The 26,823-nt window shown below is 39.9% G+C and overlaps 3 protein-coding genes across 4 annotated transcripts; 2 read left to right on the top strand and 1 right to left on the bottom strand.

Annotated features, from left to right (window-relative positions):
- Nucleotides 1–301: 301 nt before the first annotated feature.
- slc19a2 (solute carrier family 19 member 2) lies at nt 302–9,201 on the top strand. The gene is made up of 6 exons (XM_055059258.1): nt 302–527; nt 3,496–4,032; nt 4,104–4,350; nt 5,052–5,244; nt 5,590–5,731; nt 5,821–9,201. Exons 1-6 carry the CDS (start codon nt 405–407, stop codon nt 5,962–5,964), a joined length of 1,386 nt encoding a protein of 461 aa, XP_054915233.1. The 5' UTR covers nt 302–404; the 3' UTR covers nt 5,965–9,201.
- A 1,364-nt stretch (nt 9,202–10,565) lies between these two features.
- arl6ip6 (ADP-ribosylation factor-like 6 interacting protein 6) lies at nt 10,566–12,483 on the bottom strand. Its single transcript, XM_055059260.1, has 4 exons — nt 12,106–12,483; nt 11,983–12,036; nt 10,966–11,098; nt 10,566–10,891 (listed from the first exon to the last, which is right to left on the bottom strand). Exons 1-4 carry the CDS (start codon nt 12,251–12,253, stop codon nt 10,798–10,800), a joined length of 429 nt encoding a protein of 142 aa, XP_054915235.1. The 5' UTR covers nt 12,254–12,483; the 3' UTR covers nt 10,566–10,797.
- An 888-nt stretch (nt 12,484–13,371) lies between these two features.
- arhgap1 (Rho GTPase activating protein 1) lies at nt 13,372–25,942 on the top strand. Of its 2 annotated transcripts, XM_055059223.1 has the most exons (14): nt 13,372–13,516; nt 16,379–16,604; nt 18,958–19,138; nt 19,218–19,316; nt 19,406–19,493; nt 19,898–20,029; nt 20,397–20,483; nt 20,831–20,929; nt 21,021–21,128; nt 21,231–21,307; nt 21,447–21,524; nt 21,933–22,061; nt 22,368–22,471; nt 22,571–25,942. In XM_055059223.1, the coding sequence occupies exons 3-14, from the start codon at nt 19,015–19,017 to the stop codon at nt 22,736–22,738; spliced, it is 1,293 nt and encodes a 430-aa protein (XP_054915198.1). In that variant the 5' UTR covers nt 13,372–13,516; nt 16,379–16,604; nt 18,958–19,014; the 3' UTR covers nt 22,739–25,942. The 2 variants fall into 2 exon arrangements, with proteins under 2 accessions (XP_054915198.1, XP_054915196.1); XM_055059221.1 differs by lacking the exon at nt 16,379–16,604.
- The last annotated feature ends 881 nt before the right edge of the window (nt 25,943–26,823 follow it).

Genomic DNA, 26,823 nt, shown 5'->3' with positions numbered 1-26,823 from the left:
TTTGATTAAAATGTGATTAATTAATTACAAGCTCTGCCATTGACTGAATTAATTTTTTAATCAAATCCCACCTCTAATCATAAAAAGGTTTGAGTTGATTTGAGGTGTGACGCTCATGTTTGAAGATTTTACTGTGAACAGACATCCCAATAAAACAGGTGGAACTTTGATTTGTGACAAAATAAAAGATTATATAAATGAACTGTTTTTCTAAAACGAATCGTTTAAAACTGATTTGTTTGTTTTTATTCAAGCTCAGGAAGACCCAACTCCTTCAGCTGCAGTTCATCTTCAGAACAGCTGGGGGCGGTAATTCATTCAAACCAGATTATTGCAGCGTCCAGTCAAAAGTGAGAGAAACCGTAGAAGCAGAAGCGCTGGAGGTCGAAGCGAGCTGCTCCGCGATGTCTGCAGTTTATCCCACTGTCATGCTGTGTTTGTACGGCTTCTTCTCCAGCCTGCGGCCGTCAGAACCTTTCCTCACCCCTTACCTGATGGGTCCGGACAAGAACCTGACGGAGACCCAGGTGAGGTTCCCCTCCTGAGGGTCACAGCTCCTCTTGCGTCACTCTCCAGATTGTTTCCACACACATGTTTGGACCCGACTTGTTCCGGACCTTCTAAATGGAGGAGAATTGGTCCCGTTTGTTCGTGGCTTCTTCCGGCTTCTCTGGGTATAAAGTTATAGTTGTAAAGAACTTCCTGTTGTTTTTTAAGAACCCACGTGCGACGCGGCACCGAATTGACGTTTTTCCAGACTAACCTTACCTGACAGATGGTTTAATAAATGAAAATGTACAAACATCTCTGCATGTTGATTGATGTGATCTTTTGCATCGAGATCAGTGACCAGTCCATCCGGCTGACCAGATGTGTTACTGGCTTGAGGAGCAGGAATGGAGCAGGAAATTACTTTTTCTACATCCACATGTTCCTTCAGTTGTTGAGTTTCATTATGCTGTGTTACTCTATTTGTTGTAAGAGATTTAAACATAACTCTGTATCAGTGTTACAGTCAATTAGAGAGTTTAATTTTGATCATCTCTGACCATCAGCTTAAATTCTAAAACAAAAAACTCAATTTAGGCTATATTTTGTTTTTTAATTTTCAAAAAATCTACTTTTTTCTGCCCTCAAATACAACAGTAACTGAAAAAAAGATGAAACATGTGCATGATGTTCAAGGCTTCCCCCCAGAAAACTTGCTCGACCCGGTGGTAGGGCAGTCATTCTTCCAGCTGCTCGTAGGGTTTTTGAGTTAAAAAATGTTAAAGTTTACATGAAATTTGAAAGTTATGTTTTATTAAAAGATTGGAAGATACTATAGTACCTGAACACAATCTATAAAGTCTTAAAAAATGCAAGCATTTTAAAAAGCAATGCTGAGCCTGGTGGGGGCACCAGGAAAGCCTGGTAGCCCGCCAGGCTTATAATATATGGGGAAACTCTAATGTGTAAGTTCAAATTGAACTGGTAAAATCTTGTCATTCATTCACTTACCTTTGGCTTCAGAAACACTTGGAATAAAGTAATGTTCTTTTTTTTTTGTCATTAATTTGAATTTTACGTTAATTTCATTAAATTTTCCTGAACTTGTTTGACTCCTTTAAGTCGCAGATAGAACAGGTTGTTGGTTGATCCATTTACACACTAAACGCGTGTCAGGTTTTAGCTTTGCTTTCCTGCTAAAAATTTTATTTTGGTGCAACCTAAACAAAAACAATTGTTTTGGTTAATAAGCCATACTTTGGGAGGTGATTGTGTAAAACCAGCAGGTCCAGTGTGAGTGCGTGAGCAGCACTTTTCTGTTGTAGTCGTACCGTTTGCAGCAGTAGGCTCAGACACACTTCATTCAGATTAGGATAATCTCTCAAAAAATGTCAGTTTTCTGGGTAATCCTTAAGTAATGACCTTCATCAGGTCTTAATGTGGACCAGCATCATGAAATGGTTCAACTTTTGACCATGTACCCACATCATGTTATGTTTGCATCGGGAAAGGAAGAGAAGTAGCAGCTAATAGAAAACAAGGCAGAAGGATATAACTGTTCTATATGTAATGCAGTTGTTACTACAAAACTGTTACCATTTCCTGTGCTGTGGTGAGACAGGTGCTGTGGTGTAACAGAGTGTTGTTCTACTAACGCAGATCTTGATTGGTCAGAGCTCTACTTCACATCCTGCTGCTGGTTTTTTGATGCATAAGGTTTGACTTAAACTAGAACCAAATAGAACCGAAGTAGATGCTTTAAAACTTTATTCAGAAGATGTTTCAGTACTGAACAATAATACTAAACCATAGTCTAAGAAAATCTTTTGGTGTTCCACAAAGTCCAGTATTAGAAACCAAGTTTTTGCTATGCAATTAACTGAAGTCTTGAGTCAGAATTGCAGTGAGTTGTGGTTGACTTTTTGATTGATTTTTCAGTTTTGACAAATTAGCATATCAATAAAACACACTGATCCGGCTTTCGTTGGAGATTTTTTCTTTGGTATTTTGGAAGCAATAAAATGTGAACAGTCTTTATTATCATCATTTTTTTGTAAATATTGCAAGTTTTGTATGATTTCTTTTCAGCACGCTAATAATTTTATCTCACTATATTGATTAAACTGGTATAAAGATACATTTTCATTAGTATAACTAAATTAACAGCTTTTAAAATTTTGTTGAAATTAATTATATCAAAAGCAGAGGCAAAGCCACACTGTGGAAAACAAATTCTAAAATATAAATATGGAGTTGATTTTAATTTCTATTAGCAACTTTATATTTAAAATCAGTACAGTTAGCATAAAATAAACTAACAACCCTCTAAGGTGCAACAATTCACTTAGCATGAAATACAAATATACTATAAAGTGCATGTTTTTAAGTTCTGTATTCAGTTTGGGATTAGAAATATTTGTACATCTTGTATTGTCACAAATATTATAATGAAACTTGAAGGAATACATTTGAAACCAGAGGTTTACATACACCAATTTCTCACTCTTTCACTCATACACGCCTTTTCACGTATGCAAATATTTTAAAAATTGGGCCTTCAAACTGAATAATCGCCTCATATGTTACATAAATTCTCTTCTTACTCAATCAATGAGTCACTCAGAGGACATTTAAAACTCTGCAGACCTCCCTGCCTGAGTTGAGGTCAGAGGTCATGTTTAAGCAATAAGAAGGAAAGACTGCCTCCCATGAAGGTAAAAGCCTCCATGGGAGCATTCTGAGGCCAGAACCCCTACTGACCCACAAGAACAGGAAGACCTGTCTCACATTTACTAAAAAAGCATCTTGATGACCCCTAAGACTTCTGGGAAAAGTCCAATGAAACTGAAGTAAAATTTCTTGGAAGGTGTTTCTCTTGCGATATCAGGTATAAAACTAACACTAACCCCTAACACTGGACTTAGCAGCTTTTCTGGGGGAAACCTTTTTGTTTCTTCTTTGTATAATTCTCCTAATGTAAAAATCTCTTTCTTGTGTTTTCTGCAGGTTGTCAATGAAATCTATCCCATTTGGACATATTCCTACCTCGCCCTGTTGCTCCCGGTCTTCCTGGCTACAGACTACCTCTGCTACAAGCCGGTGTTGGTACTGCAGGCCTGCAGCCTAGTACTGACCTACGCCATGCTCTGGAAGGCCCAGGGCATGCTGGCCATGCAACTGTTGGAGTTTTTCTTTGGGTTAGCCACAGCGTCAGAGGTGGCCTACTACTCCTACATCTACAGCGTGGTGGAGCCAGAGCTCTACCAGAGGGTGACTGGTTACTGCCGCAGCGTCACTCTGTTCGGCTCGGCCTCCGGGTCACTCCTCGGTCAGCTCCTGCTGTCTTTGGCCAAAGCGGAGCTGGTGCACCTGGTTATCATTACGCTGGCGTCGGCCGCCATGGCCTTCGCCGTCCCCTGGTTTCTCCCCATGCCCAAGAGGAGTTTGTTTTTCCACATGAGTCCAGGAGTAGTCGAGGAACCTGCTGCTGGCTGCAGTCCCAGCCCTGATAAGGCAGAGGATTCAGAAAGCAGAGCGCCCATGGTGAGAAATCTGCACGTCTCGTCAATGTATTGAAAGTTTGTGTGTTGTGTGAAGAACTCTTCGTCTTTCAGATGTCCAGGTCATCTGAAGCAGCAGGTGGCAGCAGTGGGCTTGTGCGGGTGTTAAGGACGCTTTTTCATGACTTCATCCAGTGCTACAAATGTCGCCCCCTGCTGGCATGGTCGGTGTGGTGGGCCCTGGCCACATGCGGCTACTTCCAGATCATCAGCTACGCTCAGGCACTGTGGGAGACATTCTATTCATCCCAACACCATGAAATCTACAACGGCTACGTAGAGACCTTGTCCACGCTGCTTGGTACGTCTTCTGCTTTCATTTATAAATTTCTAGACCGGTGGTCCTCAAATGTCAATCCAATCAAAATCAAATAGAAGCAAGATATTTCTTCTTGGTAACCATTGCTAAATGTGGAATGGTATGGCTTTTATTAAACTGGTTTACTAAATATACCGAGTGTCAGTATATTTGTTGATGAAGCAGTCTTCCTGTACGATTCTGGAAGTAGAATCTTTTTTTTTTGACGTAAGACAGAAAGTACCATTAGATTTTTTTTAACATGCGGGTTATTGAAAGCTGTTTTAAGGACCCCATAACAACACTTTAATCACTACGTGATTACTAAACAGTGTAACAACCCCTCAACAAATTGTTAGCAGCTAACTGCTACAACCCCATCTTCAGCATGAAAAGATTTTGACCAGTCAAGCCACACTTTGATGATTTTTCCTCAACTTGTAAAGGTGCAAAATGTCAACAAGGCTAAAGTTAGCTAGATTGTCGTCAATCCTCAAATCGCAGAGGAGGAGTAAATACTTTTCTCCAGCACTACAACAAAATCATATTCAGAAAAAAATGATTTCTTCAATCCCTAGTTATTCTGAGTCCAGGTGTCTGAGTCCAGGTGTCTGAGTCCAGGTGTCTGAGTCCAGGTGTCTGAGTCCAGGTGTCTGAGTCCAGGTGTCTGAGTCCAGGTGTCTGAGCCGTGTCGTGTCCTGCAGGGGCTCTGGCTGCTCTGCTGGTGGGCTCCCTCCCAGTGGACTGGACCCACTGGGGAGAACTGCTCCTGTGGGTCCTCTCCCTCCTCATGGCTGCGTGCGTTTTCATCATGACCCTGCTGAAGAACATCTGGGTGAGCTACAGCTCCTATGTCATCTTCAGGACCATCTACATGCTTCTCATCACCGTGGCAACGTGAGTCTAACATGGCATAGAAAACCACAGTGTAAGGAAGAATCATCAGAATCTGATTTTTAGCGATTCTTTGAGACCTTTAGAAAGAAAAGGGGGAAGGCAGAAAGGAGAAGTGTGTCTCAGTGAATCCAGATTGCAGCTGTTGCTCCATTTGAAGCTTCCTGCTGTTTGAACAGCAACCCTAACCCTAACCCTAACCCAACAGCTGCAATCTGTTGCAGCTGTTGCTCCATCTGAAGCTTCCTGCTGTTTCAACATGAAGCACCTGCAGCTTCTTCTGCAGCGCGTCAACGTAGATGAGGAGATGAACTGCGCTTGGTTTCAGTGTTGCTCCCTGACTTCCAGGTACCAGATAGCAGCCAGCCTCAGCATGCAGAGATACGCTCTGGTGTTTGGAGTCAACACGTTCGGAGCCCTGCTGCTCTGGACTCTGATCACCGTGGTCGTGGTGGACTCAGCCGGACTCGGCCTTGATGTTGTCACTCAGGTACATGTCGGCTGTTTGGTGACGTGCAGAAAGCTTTGCCGATGCCAGGGTTGCGTTTGACGGCCGTCTGTTTGGTCTCACTCCCTCAGTTTTTCATCTACGGAGGTTACTTCACAGTCATCTCGGTGGTCTTCCTCTTGGCTGGCCTCTACAGAGTCTTCTCCTCCAGGCGGACCATGCAGGAAGCCAATGGAGAGTCCAGCCCTCCTCTAAATGGTGCCGTGACACAGTAAACGATTCACCTTAAAGCTTTGAATCATTTTCTGGGAACAAACTGAATGGGAGCCTTTCAAAATGTCATCATATGCTGAAGTGGGCTGGACCTGAACTTCTTATTTACCAAAGTATTAATGATCCAAGTTTTCCTCTGAGCCGAGTAATTCAGGTCTGAGTGGTGCAGACCTGAGATTGAGTCACAGAAGTCATTGGATTTTTTTTCAATAGAAATAAAAGCAACTACATTAAGTTTTTTTTATATATTGCTCAAATTTTTGGCCTTAACAGGATGTAATACAGTGGACTCCCACTTATTACCGATTCAGTATTTGTAGATTTTCAGTGGAATGTAACACTGAAAATAGTTTAAACACATTTGGTGTTTAAACTATGAAAATACTGTTAGAAGTGTTTTTTTAGGACACTGATTTTGCACTCTATCTTTATTGCTAAATGCAAGATGTTTATGGATGCCTTAATGAAAAAAAAAGGAAAATCAAACCTGTAAACAAACCATTTTTCAACCACAGTGATTAGAATGCACATTAAAATGTGCTTATATCTCTCATGATTTATTTAATTCAATATTATTGCTGAAAGCTTTATATTACATTCCATTTCCCTTCGTTTTCCAAAGCTTTTCCAAACTGTTCCAGCTTTCTGCCTCCTGGGGGCGCTAGTGCCTGGAACTGTTTAAAGTTGTTTAATTTCCTGACCACTCAGGGAGTTTATAAAACTGCTTAACTCAGCTGCATTTGATGACATAATGAACAGCAACCAATAGTTATTTAGATTCTGCGGCTCTCAGCGGCATTTCTAGCAGCTTTGTGACATCTACTGTTACAGATGGGAGAATGAATGCGTTGGCTAAAACAAGATTCAGATGACGTCTCTAAAACATGCTTTATTAGGAGCCATTATCACCTGATGAGCTCATATCCAAACAGCTTTTATCAATGATGGCAATTTCTTCCTGTCTATCAACTCAAATGGTTCATGGTTAAAAACAAAATATATACTGTTTTCTGTGATTCATTCTTGTCACATTATCACATTTATCATATTTATCATATTTATAAATAACTAATATGTTTACATATTTTTATTTTTGAACTTTGACCCTGTTGATGACGCACTGGTTTGTCATAAACATGGTTAAAGAAGAGAAATGTACAATTTCTCTTACTTGGGAGCAGTTCGCTATTTATAAAACATTTTCACACAACTATGTTTACATTTTGTCTCAGCAGGTACAATTTAACAAGATGCACAATTTATTTATTATGTGGAATACATAATATTGAATATTTCACATTTCTTTGGGAGTTTGGATATCTTTTAGTTACAGAATGATTGTCTCAGATGCAGTCAGTGTGACTGCAGTCTATTTCTCAACAATATAAAAATTGTCGCCATCGCTTATCGAACAGGAGCATCTCAGGAGTCTCAGTTCTAAATGTTAAAATTACTTGAATTACAGCATGTTGTAGAAATGCATCATCAGAACCTTATTTTATTCCTTCCATCCATCCATCCTTTCCTGACCCTACATAGTACAGTTATTGGGAGTAAAGTGTGCATAAAATGCACTGAGTATATTATAGTTATGGATTAGATTAGCATAGACATCAACTTTCCTAGGTTACATTTAATATATAAAAAGTATTGTCTGATACTGTTATATATTTATGTTTTAGATAAATTAAGGTTGGCATAAATAGACAGTGTTTTTGGGCTGCAATAGAAACTAAAGTAACTACAGTACTATACTAAGTGTTCTACTGTTGGTTACCAGCCAAAATGACTTCATGTTACTGTATGTGTTTTTTTCTCTTTCTGTGAATCAGTAGACTGTAATGCACTAATTAACACAGACGTATACTTCCTCGTTGGAAGTAGTGGTACTGAGAAGCACAATTAACGTTGGCAGGTTTTCACTGAACACTACATTGTGAAACTTGAAATGATCCGCTACTCCTTTGTCATTTGTTATTTAAGTACGTTGAAAATTTTAGCTGCTTTTAGTTTTTGTTTAGTTGATGACGAATTGCACTGAAAAGCTGTTTTAAAATACTTCAATGAAGGTAAATGTGCAGGAAGGGGAAGTAATTGTGTTTCTACTAGGTAAATATTTCAGATAATTAGACAAACATAATCTGAAGAAAAATAATATCAGCTTCCAAATGATTGAATTTCAGGTGAAAAGTATTCACCTCCCACCTTGTGTCATGAATTTTTATGAAAACATTTTTTATGACGAGTTGAACAACCAGTTCTCATGATTAGAGGTGAGAACAGACTCAGGTTAGTTCATACCGTTCTTCTTTTTAATAAATAAAATTCTCAGTTAAATTCTGCTTTATCTTTTGATTCAGATTGTCTGTGATCTGAAGATAGTTTTATCTGAAATAGGCTGGTCACTGATCTTTAAAAAGCCTGGCCTCCCTACAATGAAGCATCAAAGCTGTTAAAATTGCCAAATTGCGATTATCATTAACAAAGCATGTGTAGCTGTGACCTGGTGGGCGTGTCTGTCTGTCTGTCTGTCTGTCTGTCTGTCTGTCTGTCTGTCTGTCTGTCTGTCTCTCCTCCCTCATGGGACAGCTGAACGGGACAGTAGCTGATTTTCAGACCGTTAATTACTTCGTCACGTAAGTATTGGCCCAACATGATCTTAAAATTAAGGAAATCAAGGCCAATTTTATGACCAGGCAAATTATCAGTGCACCACTGATCTGAAACATTCAAACAAAAATGGATCCAATTTATGAAGAGGCAAAATAAGAAGTTTTTATAGACAAAAACATATTGAACCTTTTGTTTTACCTTTGCCAGAAGTTCATTTGTGAAGAAGCAAAACGACCAAATGAATTTTGATATGATCAGAGAATATAATGCATATGGCTGAATTCCTTGCTGTAGCAGTTTAATGACTGTAGTTTCTGTTGGCTCATCTGACATATGAATGTACAACAACACTACTCCTTTAATCACTCATCTCTAGTTTTAGAGAGACGAGCTGCAGTTGCAGCTCAGCTAGAGCTGCAGTGTTTGCCTTATAATCTGTTTCCATGCCTATTTCTCTTTTATCTTTTGATGCTTTGAAGCAAATGTAAACTTGTTGAACAAACTTTACTGTTAATGTAAAATTCACTTCCCATATGCTGTAGGGCAATTATTTTAATATATGCAAAAGAACCAAATACTTTTTATACAAAAAATGTCATTTATATTGAATAAATTCTTTTCATACATGTGGTCATTGTGCTTCATTTGTTATCAGAACAGGTGTGTGTGTGTGTGTGTGTACAATAAGACTTTTCCCTGTCTTTGGTATGTTAGGGTTAGCAAAAATATTTTAAAGTTTTGTTTTAAATTGCATTCTTTCTTCATATTTTGCACTCTGTTTATGACTTCTACAATTTGAAAAATGACATTATGTCAAAGTTAAACGTCATGTGAAGATGCTGCAGAAGCTGGTCGGAGAGTCGGGGAAACAGGTGCTGCAACAAGAACTGAAAGGTCACTCGGAGAGGAAGAAACGATCCAAAATCAACATGAAAATACAGGTTATAGCTTAGAATTGCTTTCTGGTATGAAAATCCTAATATTTGGAGACGTCCCTTGGGAGAGATTGTTACATTTGGATAATAAAGGGGGAAGATTTCATGCCTTCAAAAAAAACATCCAGTGTGCAGTGGCAATTTCTCCTGCTATTTGCTGTAGGAGAAATTGCTGCACTAAACAAAAATGAGACAATTAAAATGAAGGTGGAAATATTGAAGATACTGCAGGATCAAAACCTGAAGCGTAGTGAGCTCTAGCAGTCTGTAGCCCCTTTAAGATAAGCTTAACAATAAACACAAAAATGGCTTTCAGGCTTGCATTGATTCTCCATCTTTGTTTTGTTCGATTTAGCCTCAATCCAGTCACGTCTGTTAAAACAAACATGTTACCACAGGCATGCATGACTGCTACTCCCGTACCTCAACACTAAGTGGACTGGGAGGGCGACAAAGAGTTTCTGGTTTTCTCTGTGCTACTAAACCTCAGTTGGTTTCCTCCTACCAGAAAATCTCGGTACTCATCGACTTACACTGTCTTCTCATTTTCTTTCATGCCTGATTTGCCGATTCCCATTTTGGAATTCAAAAGACTAAAACAATAAAAAATCAGAGACATCTTTATATCTTCTTGATATAAAGAAACTAGAACAAATTAAATGGAAAAAGTTACTAAGTCTAAAAAATTACTAAAAGAACTGGCAATTGTTACTCATTGCCAGTTATCACAAACACTTAAAGTTTGGAAAGTACAATATTCCAATTCATTTTTTCATGAACTGAACTTCATCTGATATTAAATTTTGTAAAATGAAAAGAAAACCAGAAAGAACCTGCAAGTACATGTGAAATACTTTTTCACAGCAACTTACCAGCAGTTGAATGATGTGTTTAATGGCAGAAAAGAGAAGGAAAAGAAATATTGGATATTTGGGCACAAAACTACCCTAATTCTGATATTCGTATGACTGATCAGTGAAACTCCAAAATTACACAATAAAAAGTAGAAGCACACACCGAATCTCAGTAAAATAAAAGAACCAAGGGAAACAAAAGAAACAAAATGAATATTTCTTTATACTCATAAAAAGAGAGAATTGAATGTGAATACAGTAATAAATGGTAAAAAAGTACAATATTCCAAATTGCAACAGTGGAATCTCCAGCATTGCTAAGGCTCCAATGCTAGATCCCTTGTCATACAGAAATATGAATCCAAAGCATGAACACAAAAGTCTCATACAGAGTGTATTGTCTTCAGGTGTCTGTGCAGCTGAGAGCGAAGCCTCAGGAGAGGCTCCAGATGAGAGTCAGCATGGCCAGGATGCCGTTCAGAACAGCTAGCCCAGAGATCACATTGAATCCGTGACTGGAAGGGTCTCTGCAGCAAACAGACACAATGAATGTCATCCACTAATTAAAGCTGAACACATGTGCAGCTTCACTCTGCAGTACCTGAAAGCAAGTAGAGACAGGAGGCTGGGGAAGGCCATGCCAGGCTGGTACGAGTCCAGCTGAGTGAGAGTCCATGAGAAGACACAGGAGATGCATCCGGCACCAGTTGAGATCATCAGGATGCTCCAAAAACCTGGAACACACAGGTAACCAGTCACTGGTTTATTGATTTTGACGCCATATTTAGCGACTTTTCAGGCAGAAAAATTGCCATCGGCAAAAAATGGAATTGTAAGGTCAGCGTAACACTGTAACTGGTGCACCACTACTTTTATGGGGATTTCGCTTACTTGTTCCAAAGTTAGGAGGGGAATTCAGAAAGTGTGAGCCTCTTGGTTAGGAGTGGGCAACCCTGGTCCTCGAGAGCCAGTGTCCTGCAACTCTTAGATGTCTTCCTGGTCCAACACACTTGAATCCAATAACTGAATCACCTCCTAAGTGCAGTCAAGTTCTCCAGAGTCCTGCTAATGACCTCATTATGTGTTGAAGTAGAGACATCTAAAAGTTGCAGGAGACCGGCCCTGCTCTTGGTACAAGATTATTTGGTGCAAGTGCAAATTATCAGACACATCAATTATGAGGTAGCGATGCACAATATTGGTCAATATCCGATATGCCGATATACCAAAACTCATTTGGCCGCTAACCGAAACCAATACTTTTTTTTTGCTAAAACTTCTCCACTGTGGAAATCTTCTTCAATTTAGCCTGCTCCTAAATGAAAAATGTTAAAAAGGATGCAGAAAATATTGGCTGATAACATCCTCATAAAAACATTCATCCCTAATACAAATAATTTATTTTTGGTGCATATACTGTTATATTCTCTCAATCTTAATTGAGAGAATTATAAAAACATTTTCATTCTGTGATCATTGCTGTTGGCCTTGTACAATTTATACAAAATTATACATATTACATGATCTTCCTGTTCACTTTAGTTTATATAATTAGAACATGAAAGTCTTGATGGCCTTTAATGGGAAAATGCGTAGAAAGGAACCCTGGGATACTCACCCAGTATCCTCTCTTCAGCCCCATTCTCGCCTCTCAGTCTCTCCGCCCGCAGGTCTGAAACATTCAGCAGGTCAGCGTGAGGACATACAACCCTAAATCAGAGAGCTTTAGAGCCGAGTCTACCTCTCAGGATGGGATAGGTGAGAGCGCAGAAGGCACCGACAGCAAACATCGCAACAGCCGAGCCCAGAACCGAGAAGGCGGCTTTGAGCCACGGTGTGAGCCCGCCGCTCCGCCGCCTCCCGCTCCCACTGAACCCGAGTGCAGACATGACCCTCTCGGCGCCCCGAGAGCTCTGGATGCGGTCTGGTCGCTGCGGAGGTCGGGCCGGGCTAAAGACGCCCCTCCCGGCTTGTCAGAGCGCTTCTGTTGCTGGTTCTGAACCGGTTCTCCGAGCCATAAACTTGATCCGCATCGCATCCAGGAACTAACTTACCTGCCTGAGCACTTCCGCACATAAGATTGTCCTGCAGGAGTTTCCGTAGTCGGTTTTTTATGGCTTAAAATATAAAGGTGCATTTACAGTTTTTGTAAAGTGACAGTAAAAATTTCATCAATGACAGAGAATAAAATTGGCATTCACCTTTCATATTATGCTCGTCATATTTTCACTGTGTAATTCTATCTTTATTTATATTTATTCATCTAGCAAGCTTAATGTAGTGACAAACAACTAAGTTTCAAACTAAAAGCTTAGTTGACATGCTAAACACAAACTTGCTAACTTTATTTAGTATGGAATCAAATATGTTTTCTAATTAAATATAATTCGGAAATAATTAGTTTGCAAACTAAATAAAAAGCAGTTAACTTGTTAGCTAAATATTTAGTTTGTAAACTACATGTTAGCTTAGCTTACAAACTAAACATTTAATTGGAGGTTAAATATTTCAAACATTAGTGTTTTAAACTAATGTATAATCTTCTACCTAAATAATTCGAAACCTTTTTCTAATCTAAATATTTATCTTGTTAATTAAATATTTACTTAGAAACTGTGAGCTTTATAAATTAGTTACAATATGGTGAAAATATTACTTTGAGATACCCCAGTTGAGGTGAATTTTTATTTTAAAGGTTCTATGAGGTGCACTGGCCTTTATTTAATAGAGATATTTATGTGATAAATGGTCTAACAAAATCTAAATGAGAATCTGTGGCGAGACATCAATATTGATATTCAGAAGTGGCTGTGCATAACATTTATTTGTTATTTATTTTATGAGACAGACCAGTGTGTCCCATAAAATTCTATGAAAATACATTAAGGTCTGTTGTTCGAATATGAATAAATGCTTAGCAAAAACAGTAGAGTGCGCACTTGTTCTTGAATTTAGAAGGGGATGAGTTCTCTGGTTTGACGTTATTTTATTTTGACATGTGCATTTTTAACGGAAAGGCGACTTCCTGCCTTTATTTTGAAACGAACCGGATAAGTGGTTTACGCAGAGTCTTATATGTGACAGAAACAACGACGTCAGGCAGCTCAGACCGTGTCGGCTGAATCCAGAGCGACTGTCCGAGAGATAACGCGGTAAATCATCATTTATGTCTTCTATAACGGTGAAACTGCTTTATTTAAACCGAGTGAAGTCGAATTAGAAATATTTCATCAAGCTTTGCTGCTCCTGCTGCTTCCTGTGTTTATCTGCAGGCTGTTTATTTTCTCTACATGTTGGTTTGTTGTGATGAGGTTTAGCCACTCTGGACGTATTTACACTCGTTCTAGTGACGTTAGCCTTGAACTGCTTCGAATGTGTGAAAACAGGTTTATGACACAAAGGTCAATTATCTAAGGTATGCTGGCTTTGTAGCTTCGCAGCTAACGTGGCTAACTTAGCATTTTTACAGCCCAGCTGCTTCTGATGACTGATGTGTTGGTGCTGATCTACTCAGACATGCTGCAGCTTTATCTGACTGCTTTCTGTACAAAGGAACTTCCAGATGATATTTTAATGTATCGTTTTTAGGTTGGTTTTGGCTACCTTCAGATCCCCCCAGAACTTTTAACCATTCAGCAGTAGAGTTGGATCCAAAATAATAACACCCCATAATTGTTCAAAAATTTTGCAACACCACTTGCATTGTGTAAAAGTGAAAATTTTTTCCATTGTCCCAGAACGATTAACAAATCTCAAAAGCCACAACACAACCACAAAGGTTACAACAACAAAAAAATCAATACAACAAAATCCAGTTTCAATGGAGCGGCAGAAGAGATGCAACAAGAACCACGACTCGACAGCAAAAAATTGCAACTGATCAACAAAAGCTGCAAGGCAACACAGCAAAAAGCCACAATGGAATTTATCTTATGCTGACATAACTTCCATTGTGACCTTTGGTTGTTGTGGCTCTTGCATTTTGTTGACCTTCCAGAGGTCTGCTCCCTCCAACGTCCAGTGTTCTGTGATATAGCCTTGATCTTCCTCCATCCTCATCACCTCGGTCATCACCATCTCGTTCCTCAATAGGCTGGTCAGTGGACTCTATCAAATCAAAAATTTGATAGTCTTTTCTTGCTTGTAGCCCAAAGTGAAAGGTTGACAAAAACTCAGTGGTGTGTCTGGTACTGGTGGTAAAATAAAGACGGAGGGGGTTCTTGACACACCCCTCACCAAGGACTAATACCTGTCTGTTTTAGTGGTTCAAATTCCAAATATACCTAAATATGTATCATTACGCACGTTAGTAATTATTGTAGATGCTACCATCTACAGTCGTCCTCATCTCCATTCTTGGGGCCAATCAGCACCAAAGAAAATTAATTGTGCTTCTGGATTTAGGTCGAAATAAAAACATGTAGAAGTGTTGATAGTCATGAGGAAGTGTGGATTCAATTGTTGAACAGTTAGTTACTAACAATCTAACAGCCGTTGTCCATGTCGTTACATTTTCTCTGATTGTTAGACAGCAGTGTAGGTTGCCACGGTTTCTGATTAGATCTGGACAACGTCCCAGTTTCAGTTTTTCAGTTTCCTAACATTAATGACCATAATTAATGTTTTCTCATGTTACTATTACTATTTCTTTTTAGCCGCCACCAATTAGTTTACTACAGAACAGAGGAATAATTTGCAGCTATGGGGAAGTTGCTATAATTTTTGACTAGAATGTTTAAAACTTTGCTGTAGAAAGGGAACTCTGAACTTTTTAAATTCCTCTTAAACAGTAGTCTGTGTTTTTGTAAGACGCTTGACCGAGTTTGTAGAGCGACTCGACCTTGAGCCACAGCTTGCATGATATCCTGCTCTTTTGCCTCACAGGCAAAATACCTCCAAACAATGTTAACGTGACTGTATGTCACAGAGCCCAGCAGACATAAATGCAGAAATGATGCTGCCTCCTTTTTAGCCTGTCCATATGAACATAGAGAGGCTGTGTGCATGTTTGTGCAGATGGTTGGGGAACGATGTCTTCCTCGTTGTGTCCAAAAACTGTGGCCTTTCAGCAACGTTCTTATTTCAAATTTTGAACAGTTTTACGCATCCTCACATGTTTGTCACATCACCTTTACACAGCTGCTAAGCTAACAAACTGGTTTTACAGACTGAGTGATTAGGTCACCAACTGATTGACTGGACCAGCACGTTGAGAGGCTAATAATGATTTCAAGTGAGTAAAGAAAACAGTACCAAGTCTACAAACCAAAGATGAAGCTGTTATTTCAACATCACATTAAAACAGATTCAAACAAAACTAATTCCAGTAGGAACCAGTGAAAAGCTGATAAATTTAGTCGTTTTTAAGAGAATATTCTTTTTCCCTTTTTGTTCTTCTGCTTCTTGTGGTGACATAAGCTTATAATTAGTCTGGCTTCCTGGATTAGTTCTCACACCACTGCTGTCTGTGTTCTTCAGCAGTATTTCCGATAGAAAGTTTCAGTCTTTGAAAATAACTTTTTAGAGTTTTGCAGCTCTACTGAGCACTGTATGAATGCATTTCAAAGCAATAATTGGTGTTTGAACTATTAAAGTAGTCAGTTGTATGTTGGCATGAGACTCAAGTATTCACGGATTTGAGCTACGTAAATCCCACCAATACCAGGTTCGACTTTAGTGGTGGAATAACATCAAGTTATTCTCTTTGAAGACACACATTCAGACTCTGGGAATGCTGGTCCCTGTTAACAGCCCTGCTATTTTTTTCTTCACCATGTTTGAAGAACAAATAGATTTTAACAATGGGTGGAACAAACTCAAATCTTTCTTTGAGCCTGTAACATTCCTCCATTCATCCCAGGGTTTTTATGGCTTTTTATGATGGCATCAGCTAAAACTCCACCTCTTTTAATAACGCTGCAGCCTCCGTGTTGGAAGCTCTGACCAGAAAGAATAAAGTGTGTAGCAAACCTGATAAGTAACGAAGAGATAAAATGGTTCCGGCCCTCCTGCAGCTGGACCTCACCGATTTCACCTCTGAACACAAACTGCATAGCTGAGTCATGTGAGAATGCGCTCGCAGGCCCTGCAGCGACCCGTTGTGTGAGCACGCTCGCAACGAAAAGAAGAACCCGCTGCTGTCGGCGTCACTCAACCTCCAAGACCTCGTCAGCCTTTACGGTTCCTCCGCTCTTCACTCAGGAGCAGAATGTGTGCAAACAGCTGCATTTCACTGTGTGGGTGAGTGTGTTTAGTCAGCAGCAATCAGCTGACTGACTGTTGGTTTCTAGCAATGTTTATTTAAAGCAACATGCTGTCAGCTAGCATAACATCAAACAGCAGTGTGTGTGCATGTGTGTGTGTGTGAGAATAAAGGAACGACATGTGGGGGTTGGGAGATGAGAGTGCGGCGTGGGGACAGAGCTAATCTGAGGGAAGAAGGCGGGAGATGCTCCCATTATTTGGATGCAGATCCAGCATGCAGCAGTTTCAGGTTCACTGGCAGGAGCTGGAGCTGCTCCAGGCTCTTATCTGGCTGCATGCTGTGGCCGTCAGAGAGGAGGAAGCACAGTGCAGTTGTTCAGCCATGTTCCAGCGGCTGGCTCTGTGTCAATTCTGGCCCAGCAGTTGGAATTCTGCCGTTCCTGGTTTTTCACCGACCACTATCAATGTCAGATTAGTGTGTCTCCATTCACCACACAAATGCAACACAATAAAGCATTAATGCACACTTGGTCAATAACCACCAAGCTTATTTTAATGTGTTACACCCAACCATGAAGTTTATAGTTAACATATTCTCCCTAATGCAACCCAAGGATCAAGAAGAAGCCCCATGACATAGAAGATTGTGGTCATCCTGACCACCATGACACAGACACCTCTATGCTGCACAGTTGGGTTTAGATTATCCTTGTTCAGCTTCCCTGAAGGTTAAAGGTGTTCATCCTGTTGCCGATTGAACAGAACTTTCTTATGAACTGTAGCCGGAGACAGCTGTGGGGTATCAAGCTTTTAGTGTTTTCTTTCCATCTCCATTCAGATTGAACTTTCTTGGACAGCTGAATCTGGACGTATTAGCAGATGTTTCGAATGTCCACCGCCCCCCCACCTTCAGTTTTGCCAAACTTAATCTGGACTACTGGCATCACCCAGGAGATGGAAGGTCTGACACTTTTGCAGATGGATCTTACAGTGCCTTTAATGACTTCATTTTACACCTAATCTCTCTGCATCCAGGCTTGAGTGGTTGCCACGCCCGTAGCCATGGGAGCATCGGAATGTTAGAACATCCTGCTCAGTCGATTCGGATCTACTGCTCCTTCTTTCAGTGACATTGACTGCAGTGTTCAGTTTCTCTCCCAGCATCTGTTCCATATGCTGGGCATTCTGCTTTCTCTTTGATTATGAATAATCCAGCTGTTATGCAACAAAGCCCAGTTTTCAGCAGATTTTCAGCTATCGCTTGAGAGAAACTAGTATTAATATCATTCTGTCATTGTTTCCCAGTAACTACAATGTAGGAACTGAAAATCAGCCTCATTAGCAGATTTTCTGTGAACTCAGCTGAAACGTACTTCCTTTCTCCTGCCGGGGTTCTCTCCCAGGACACAGTCATGGACTGAGCCTCAACAGTGACCGTACTATTCACCAAATGGATTTTTAGCCTAAAAAGTTGACAACAATAAACAATTTTCACCTTGTTTTTGGACAAAGTGATCATGTCATGTTAGTGACATGTTTTCTTCTTCACTCTGTCTCCCTCTTTTCAAGTTTTCCCATCTCTTTCAGTGAGTCACTAAAATCTGCAGTTGACCTAAATACACTAAAATAGCATAAAATTTCTTCTATGGTTATTGGGCAGAATATTAAATATTCCTCATTTTCTGTGTTTTGTCATTTCAAAAAATTAATGTTTTTACTAACTTGACCATTGGTGGGCATTACGAACTAAAAAGTTAGGTTCTGCTGACAATAAAGTGCTATATTTAATGGAAGTTCATACTGAAGCGCTAATCATAAACAGTAGTTTGGCTAGCACTGACGTGCTATATTGTCACCATGCTAATGTGTTAATCATAAACAACACCAAAGTGCTACTTTGTCACAGTATTTCGCAGAAACCAAAGCGATGACATGAATCATAAGTTTTGGTTCAGATAACGCTAAAGTGCTAAACAATCATGATATTTAGCAGAAGCTGTGTGATGCCATTATACATTGTATTTATGTTTGTCTTGTTCTCTACTCTCTGTGTTTTCTTTTCTTTTTTGTTTCTGGGCGTTTCCTGTTTGAAATAGTTACTGGGAGATAAAAAAGAAAGCTAATGGAACACAGACGTCAAACTTTATTCATCTGGAAGTTTACAAAACAACCAAGTAAATGAGCGCTTTAGTATTTATCCTGAAAAATGAATTCAAGGGAAGCAAAGTTTTTATCTCCAACTTGGCAAAAGTGCGAAACAAAAAATGTTTATTTGTGTTGTAATCCCATATGAGTCTGATATTATCATCAGCTAAAAGACTGATGATAATACAGTATGGCAGGAGAAGAGCATGTTGCTAAGAATCTGAGGCATCTCTGTGTCTTCCAGACTAAATCTTGGTGTGTGAAGGTTTCCCAGACATCGCTGTCCCATCCTGTGTGTGGGATGTCTTCTGAGCTGCTGGTAGATCTGGGTGAAGACGCTGCAACTGCACAGTTAGGACAGCTGAAGCTCTCCACCCTAGAGGACCAGCAGTGGCCACCTGATGAGCCCTCACTTAGCAAATCAGGTGGAACAGACGTTTTTTCTCCTGTGGTGATGTTTTATATTGACACATCTGTATTAACGTGTGGCTCCATGTGTTTCAGAGACGGAGAATTCCCAGGGCTTTGACCCCGGCTCTCCCCACCTACCCTGGGACCATCCGTTCTATGACATAGCCAGGCATCAGATTATTGAGGTTGCAGGTAGGCTCCTTAATATTAAAGTTCTGCTTGTTTGTTTCTGCTAAAGTAAAGTGTGTGTAATATTGTTGCTGTTTGAACTGTGTGTGTAGGAGATGACAACTTTGGCAGGAAGGTGATAGTGTTCAGCGCCTGCAGGTTGCCGCCGCAGCATCAGCTCGACCATCAGAAGCTGCTGATGTGAGTAACTCTGCACATCAACGGCATTCACCCCGGGGTTTAATGATGCGTCCATTTTTACCAACAAGTTGAAACTTATAGAAATGTTTCTAGAAGTTGGAGATTCATGTGGTTAAAGTGAACAGTCTGGAATTTAATTCAAGGATTTTAAGGTCTGGAATCGCATCTCCATACTTTGCACATCAAATTGTCTAATCTGTCTGTCCATCCATCTATTTCTACATCCAGTGTGGACATCATTGGCTGAGACAAATCTGATTGGTTTGGTTTTTCTGTCCAGTCTTCACTGAATATCACTGGTTTCATTTTACCCTTGAAACTAAAATGGCTGAATCAGAGCCCTATTGAATGAAATTCTGGTGATTGTCTCCCTGATTGATGATGAAGTGGTTTCTCTTCTGTAGGTATCTTAAAGCCACTCTGGATCAGTACGTAGAGAGCGACTACACATTGATCTACTTCCATCACGGACTGACCAGTGAAAACAAGCCTTCATTCGGCTGGCTTCGAGAAGCATACAGGGAGTTCGATCGGAAGTATGTTCACTAAAGGAATCCCTGTAGAAGTTCACAGGAAGTTCCTACACACCATCACAATTAAGACTTCTAGTCAGGTTCCAACATTCTGGAACAGCCTTAAGTTTGAGTTCAGGGTTTTTCAGGTCTTTATAAGAGATTTACATTTATGGAGAATTACAAATGTAGGTCCAGAGCTCCTAAATCTAAACGATAAAACTCCAACAACAAACTGAGACAATTCTTTAGTTACACCCTGCTAACCCTGGTTCTCTTTATGACTGTGTGTTTAGAAACAAAAAAAAAGAGAAACACTTGGTGATAAATAAAGGCAGATCCTCCTACTGTGACAGAATGCTGAGTTTAAATCTGCTGGTTGTGTTTTCAGATATAAGAAGAACATCAAAGCGCTGTACATTGTCCATCCCACCATGTTCATCAAGACTCTGCTGATCCTCTTCAAACCAATCATCAGGTTGGATTTTTAGGGAAAGATTTTAAACTGGGACTTAAGAAGAAAAACGGTGTAATAACTAAAGTGATGAGAACTTAGAAATTTGTAAAATGATAAATGACATCATCAAGTTGTCATATAGTCAACATTTTAGAGAAAGTTTGTATACTGCCCTCTGCTGATGAGAAGCTTTGTTGCTATAATGCACTTTGTTCCAGCTTTTGAATTCAAAGTAGTGTGAATAAGGCTTACTAAAAATTTTGATAATGATTCCTGTTCCATTCTATGACCTCCCACCATGTTAACAATAACTTCAATCTTTTCTACATAGAATAGTCTGTGATAGTGTCTCTCTGTCCTGGTTGTAGTTTTAAGTTCGGCAGGAAGATTAACTACGTGAGCTACCTGAGTGAGCTGGAGGACGTGGTCAAGTGTGACCAGCTGGTCATCCCGACCCGCGTCAGAGAGTAAGAACTGACTGACATTAGAACCCTCTGCAGACATTTGAATCTGGTTCTTCGTCCCAAACTGAGCATGTTTACATCTGATCTGGATCAGGTATGACAACAAACTGAGAGCATCTCTGAAGCCCAGCTCGCTGCCCTCCATGTCTCCTCCTCATAGCCCCCCCCTACCTGAGCAGGTGTTTGGGGTTTCACTAGTCATGTAAGTTCACAACACAGAATCTCTGCTTTTTCTGTCTGCAGATAAATGCTTTTCGGTTTTGCTCATGGCTGACTTTTTTTTTTTTTTTGTTCCGTGCCCTAGGCTGAGACAGAAGGATCCAGATAATCATCTAGTTCCTGTAGTGATGAGAGACACAATTAGCTTCCTGTCAGAACAAGGTAACAAGAAATGAAGTGCTGTTTGTCTCATATAGCGGAACAGACAACAGCGCTGTCTGAACAGACAGCTGATGGTTGTTGGTCTGTAAAACACACATTGAAAACCTTTGCTTTCTGTTCTCTGCTCTGTTCCTGTCAGGTTTGGAGATTGAAGGGATCTTCAGGAGGTCTGCCAATGTGACTCTGGTGAAGGAGGTCCAACTCAAGTACAACTCTGGTACGAGTGGCAGGCCTTGGTGGCCAACTTTAAGTGAACCATGTTTTTTAAGGCTGGAGTGAACTGAGAAATCAACTGATTTTTAGCTCTGATTGGAGGCCAGTGGTTGGAAATGCATGCATAAATCCACACCTTTTAGGGTTAAGCTATTCCAAAATAGCTGTATTAATCCCTGATAAAAGATGCTAAACATCCAAGAATTTGTTTCTAATATTCAGTTTTTTATAACTCTTAAACAGAAATCAGAATCGGCTAAAACTGGTATCAGGACATTTGATCAAAAATCAGAGCTCAGAAAATTTTGATCGAACCCAGATCTACTGGCAATCTGCGGCTGTAGTTATGATGTGGTAGATCACTTTAATGTTGAGAATTTGTATTGATTGTCATCTTCTGACTGTGAATCAGGAGCCACAGTGAACTTCAAAGACATGGAGGACATTCACCTGGCCGCTGTCATACTAAAGACGTTTCTTCGAGAACTTCCTGAACCTCTGCTGACCTTCCAGCTCTACAATGACATTGTCAACTTCACATGTAAGTTCAAGACTTGGTGTTAGAATGAGGATAAATCAACCTAATCCCTCATTTTCTGGAGGGTGACAAACTAACAGGGGTCCCAGAAGCTTATTTTCAGTCTAACATGTTTTCAGGACTTTATTGCTTTTTGTGGAAACGGCTAAAAATCCAGCTTTTCTAATTTTGCTCTTTACTCTGTTTGGATTTACTCCAAAAGGGTTGCAGCAACCCTGCCTTTGGCGGTTGTAATGTTTAAGGAATGACTGGTTAGACAGATTTGCTGGATAATTCCAATGAGTTTGATGCTTTCTTTGGTTTGTTCAGCTGTATCCAGTGATAATCAGGCAGAAGTAATGAAAACTTTGGTGGAGTCTCTCCCAGAGGAGAACTACGCCTCACTGCGGTACCTCATCACATTCCTGGCTCAGGTACAACACACACTCTGAGAACACACACTCTCAGGTACAACACACACTCTGAGACACTTCAGTCCACCAGCTCCCACTAACGTGCGTTTCCTGTTTCAGGTGTCAGCCAACAGTGAAGTGAATAAGATGACAAACAGCAACCTGGCTGTGGTGTTTGGCCCAAACCTGTTGTGGGGGCGGGACAATGCCATGTCGCTCAGTGCTATTGGGCCAATCAACAACTTCACCAGAACCCTGCTGGACCAGCAGCATCTGATTTTCACCTAATTCCCTCTCCCCTTCTTCTTCTTGAGGTCTTTCATGCAGCCTGTGTTGCCATGGAGACCTCCCTTCTCTGCAGCATTTTAACATGAGCGCCACCAATTAGGAAGGAACAAACTGTGGACCAATCGCATGTTGCTTCATCTCTCTGACTCGTCCACTAGCATTGTCCTGTCGATTATCCCGCCTACAGGCTGCATTCCTGTGTCCATGTGAGTCAAGCATGAATGAGTTAGACTACAAAGAATTATCTTGGTAAAAAAAAAAATGGAACAAAAACCATTTTTTTATTTGCTCTCTCTATGGTAATGCCCTGTTTATTGCTCCCCTTTCTTGATTGGTGCCAAAAAAAAGAAAAAAACTGCCTCACAAGCATGACCAAATGTGCTGTAGGAAAGTGATTTCTGAGCTGAAGGCAGGAGAGACCATCAGAGCGGAGGTGGAAGTTTATGTGTCTGCGAAGGACTCAGGTTTACCTAAATAATTGTGAACTTGGTACTGAAATTGTGTCGACAATCTTCGGAGTGCTGTGGTCATAGGAAGCCATGGAGTGGCTTCAGTGTAGTTACTTGGAGATACCAAACCCAGCTGCTGGCGTAGAGTCTGGACTGGACCAAAACATTGAACTAATTCTACCCTTGGATTTCAAGACCTTCTTCCCAGCCTGATATCATGTTGTTTGGCAGCTCAGTGACCGCTTTAGTCAGCAGTATTAGGTGGTGAAGAAACTTTCTGTTTTCTAGTGGGATGCAAATTCATTGTCTTCTTCATTTACTAGAAATGTTTTGTTTCCATAGGAATACACCATTTAATCCCACATTACCACCATATTTCCTTATACAGTTGGCTTATTGTTGGTAATACTCTCTTGGTTTTTATAGTCTTCCAGCACCTAGTTGGTAAACTCCAGGTAGAGAGTAGGAAAGTATCACCCCTTAAAGACCAGACATGATTGGATGGTGTCGACCTTCTTTTTTTTTTTTTTTTTTACTTTTATTGCCAATAGAAGCACGTTTCTTTTGGTACATGACAGTAACTGGAATGAGTTCCAGCTGCCACAGACCTTCAGTCATACTGTCAGCAACACTTTCTACACGTTTTTCTTCATGTAGCATATTCAGCACGTCTATTACATCCATATGTTGCTAGTGTTTTATTCCATGCGTTTTTGTTGCCTTATAACTCGTTTCATGCTGTGCCACCAATGGAGTCCATCCAAGTTGTACAATGTGTTTTTGTTGTTGTTTTTTAACTAAGTGCATACGGTTTTAAATCTCCACATATGCCTTAGTGGATTTTCCTCTTCCTGCATGACAAAAAGGAAGAGGGCTGCAAGACGGCGGCTCCTCGCCTGCAGTTGAGCATTGAAATCCAGAATCCTGGCTGGGTTTTTTTTGTTTGTTTGTTTCTTGGGCCTACCATTAAATTCCCCGCAAAACAGAATTTTATTCATAACTTTACCATCTAATTCGAAGCTTATATTGTCTTTCATGTTGGGTCCAGCATAGTGCCCCCTCTTTCCTTTGGGCTTCTGTTCACCATATCCGTAACTTCAGTATAAATTGTAGTCTTAGGTTTTATTAGAGCAAAATCAAGCACTTCCACTCATGGTTTAAATCTTGTGGGATGTATCAAGGTTGTTAAAAGACTTAATATTTCTTAACACTAAAGCTGTGTGAAGCAGAAGCGCCTGCAATACCTGCCAACATGTTGCTCCAATTAGTTTTTTTATTTATTTTTCGTCATGACCTGTGAGTTTTTATTGTTTTACATTGTGCTGGACTCTGAAGCTTTTATTATCCGTTTATTATGCAGCTCATCCAAAGCATTCAGTGTCGAAGTGAAATCTTCATACATTCTAACCAACAGTCATACAGAAGCGATCGCCTGGGTTTCCATCACACAGTCATAATTAATGTCACCAAAATCATCTGCAACCTTTGAATATTTGTGATGTGATGTTGAAAAACACCAATTTTTTGCTCAACTGGAGCTAAAAGAAAAAGCAGCAGCTGTTCCACTGGTGCCATGGTGACTGACATGCTCGTGTGTGTGTGTGTGTGTGTGTGTGTGTGTGTGTGTGTGTGTGTGTGTGTGTGTGTGTGTGTGTGTGTGTGTGTGTGTGTGTGTGTGTGTGAGAGAGACTGTATGTAGAAATCATTAATTCAATGGATTTGTTAGGTGTGTGTAATCAGGTGATCATGTTGTAACTTCAGCATAGTGATTTATAGATTTGTTCTTATTTTATCTGTGATGTGAACCGACTCTTAAAAGTACAGTGTTCCTCTAAAGTCCACACACCCTGGTTAAAGTTCCATTTTCCGTCTGTTTTATGTCCTTATTGCCCTTTTGATTGATTTCTAGACAGAAGTAAAGTTTCCTCAAAGGTGGAGAAATCATTTATACTGGTTTCTGAATTTCACCAGGGTGTTAAAGACATTTGAAAACCACAAAAATAAAATACTACAAATCAAGAAAGAAAACCAAGTCAGAACAAGTTTGTTTTTTTAGAATTTATTCAAAGAAATTCTTTGTATGTTTGTGTGCTTGTGCCTTATTTGTGTTTGCCAAGTGATTTTCCTCTTTAGCCATCTAAGTGACAGTGTGGCCATAGATTAAAATAACCAGAGCTGCATTCAGCAGAGCCTATTGTGTCCATGGAGATATGAGCAGCTGTAAAAGAGTAAAATGATTTCAGAACGAAGAACTTCATTTATCTATATGCAGATACTGCAGCTACTGAGAGGGGAAAGCACTACATTTTGATGGAAGCTGTACCATGTAGGCTATCATGTTCATATTTCTATAATAAAGATCGAAGAGAATTTATTATTCATCAGAAATGTCTGAAAATAGATGCCGTTCTGTTCAGTGGGGATTTTATGAAGGTAGTTTTTGTGTGCATGGATTCTCCGTACCGCTCTTCCTTGTCGATTCTGTGATCAGTTGCAGACCCGTTTATCTCTGGATCTTTGTACTGTAATTGTATTTGACAGTAAACGTCACAACTGTGGGAGGAGTTGTAGGTCTGAACTTTGACCTCCATGCTAACTTGTTAACTCTGTGATTCTATTTTCTTAACTGTGGTTTTCCATCCTTTTACTTTTGATATATAGCAATGTGGATTTTCGCCCTGTACTTGTTTAATATGATGGTGGAATATGTTGTATGATCCATGTGAACAACCAATAAACGAATGGTGAAAAGAAACTGGATTTTGGTTTTGTTTGCAAATTTCTTCATTTATTCAAACAAAATCTTTATTTTTGGAACACATTTCCAAAAGAGTTAATGCTCTCAAAATATTAAACCAAATGTTTTAAGGGAGGGATGTGAAAGATTACTTTCCAGGTGTTTTCTCTCTCTTACATTTTAATGCACAAAAATATGCACCATTTTTGTTGTCATCTTACAGGTGAATATTTTCCAGCCCACTGTATGCTGAATTCATTGGATTCACCACCAAGGTTTCCCACTGCAGTCAGATTTAACTGTACTTTGACTGGGCCAATCTAAAACTTTCACTTTGGTTCTTCTATTCACAGGAGAACTTTCTTGTGGACTTTGAAAATTTCTTCTGCTGCATAACCCAATGCCATCCATCCAATAAATAATTTTGCAATTTGTGAAAATGTTATCTTCTGTTCAGAATTAATTACCCAATTGATGTACACATAATCATAATACAATATACTGACCTTTTTGAAATCTTCACCTAAAAATGATGGGAAAGCATGACAGAACTAAAACTACAACTAAAAACCAAACCAAGACTAAAAAACACATTTAACTAATAAAAACTAGAAACCACACCCAACACTACTTAAACCTAATCTAATTAGATATAGATAACAAAACTATAATGAAAAATCCAAAACTACTACCAGCTCCCAGGATGAGGTGCAGTTTTCAACCACTAGATGGCAGTCTCACTGTACTGCAGCAGAATGGACAGGGGAGTGTCGTCAGAGCTGTAATGCCCTGACTGCATCATCAGTAGTTGTGGAGTGACCTCACTGTATTATTATGGGAAAGGGAGGAAAGTCCGGACAGACCAGGAGTTCACTGGGGGAACAATAAGCAAATCTGCT

The sequence above is a fragment of the Poeciliopsis prolifica genome, unplaced genomic scaffold (assembly GCF_027474105.1).
Source record: "Poeciliopsis prolifica strain line A6 unplaced genomic scaffold, Auburn_PproV2 SCAFFOLD053, whole genome shotgun sequence".
Taxonomy (NCBI): domain Eukaryota; kingdom Metazoa; phylum Chordata; class Actinopteri; order Cyprinodontiformes; family Poeciliidae; genus Poeciliopsis; species Poeciliopsis prolifica.
The sequence above is the reverse complement of the archived record's forward strand: the minus strand, read 5'-3'. Positions and strand labels throughout refer to the sequence as shown.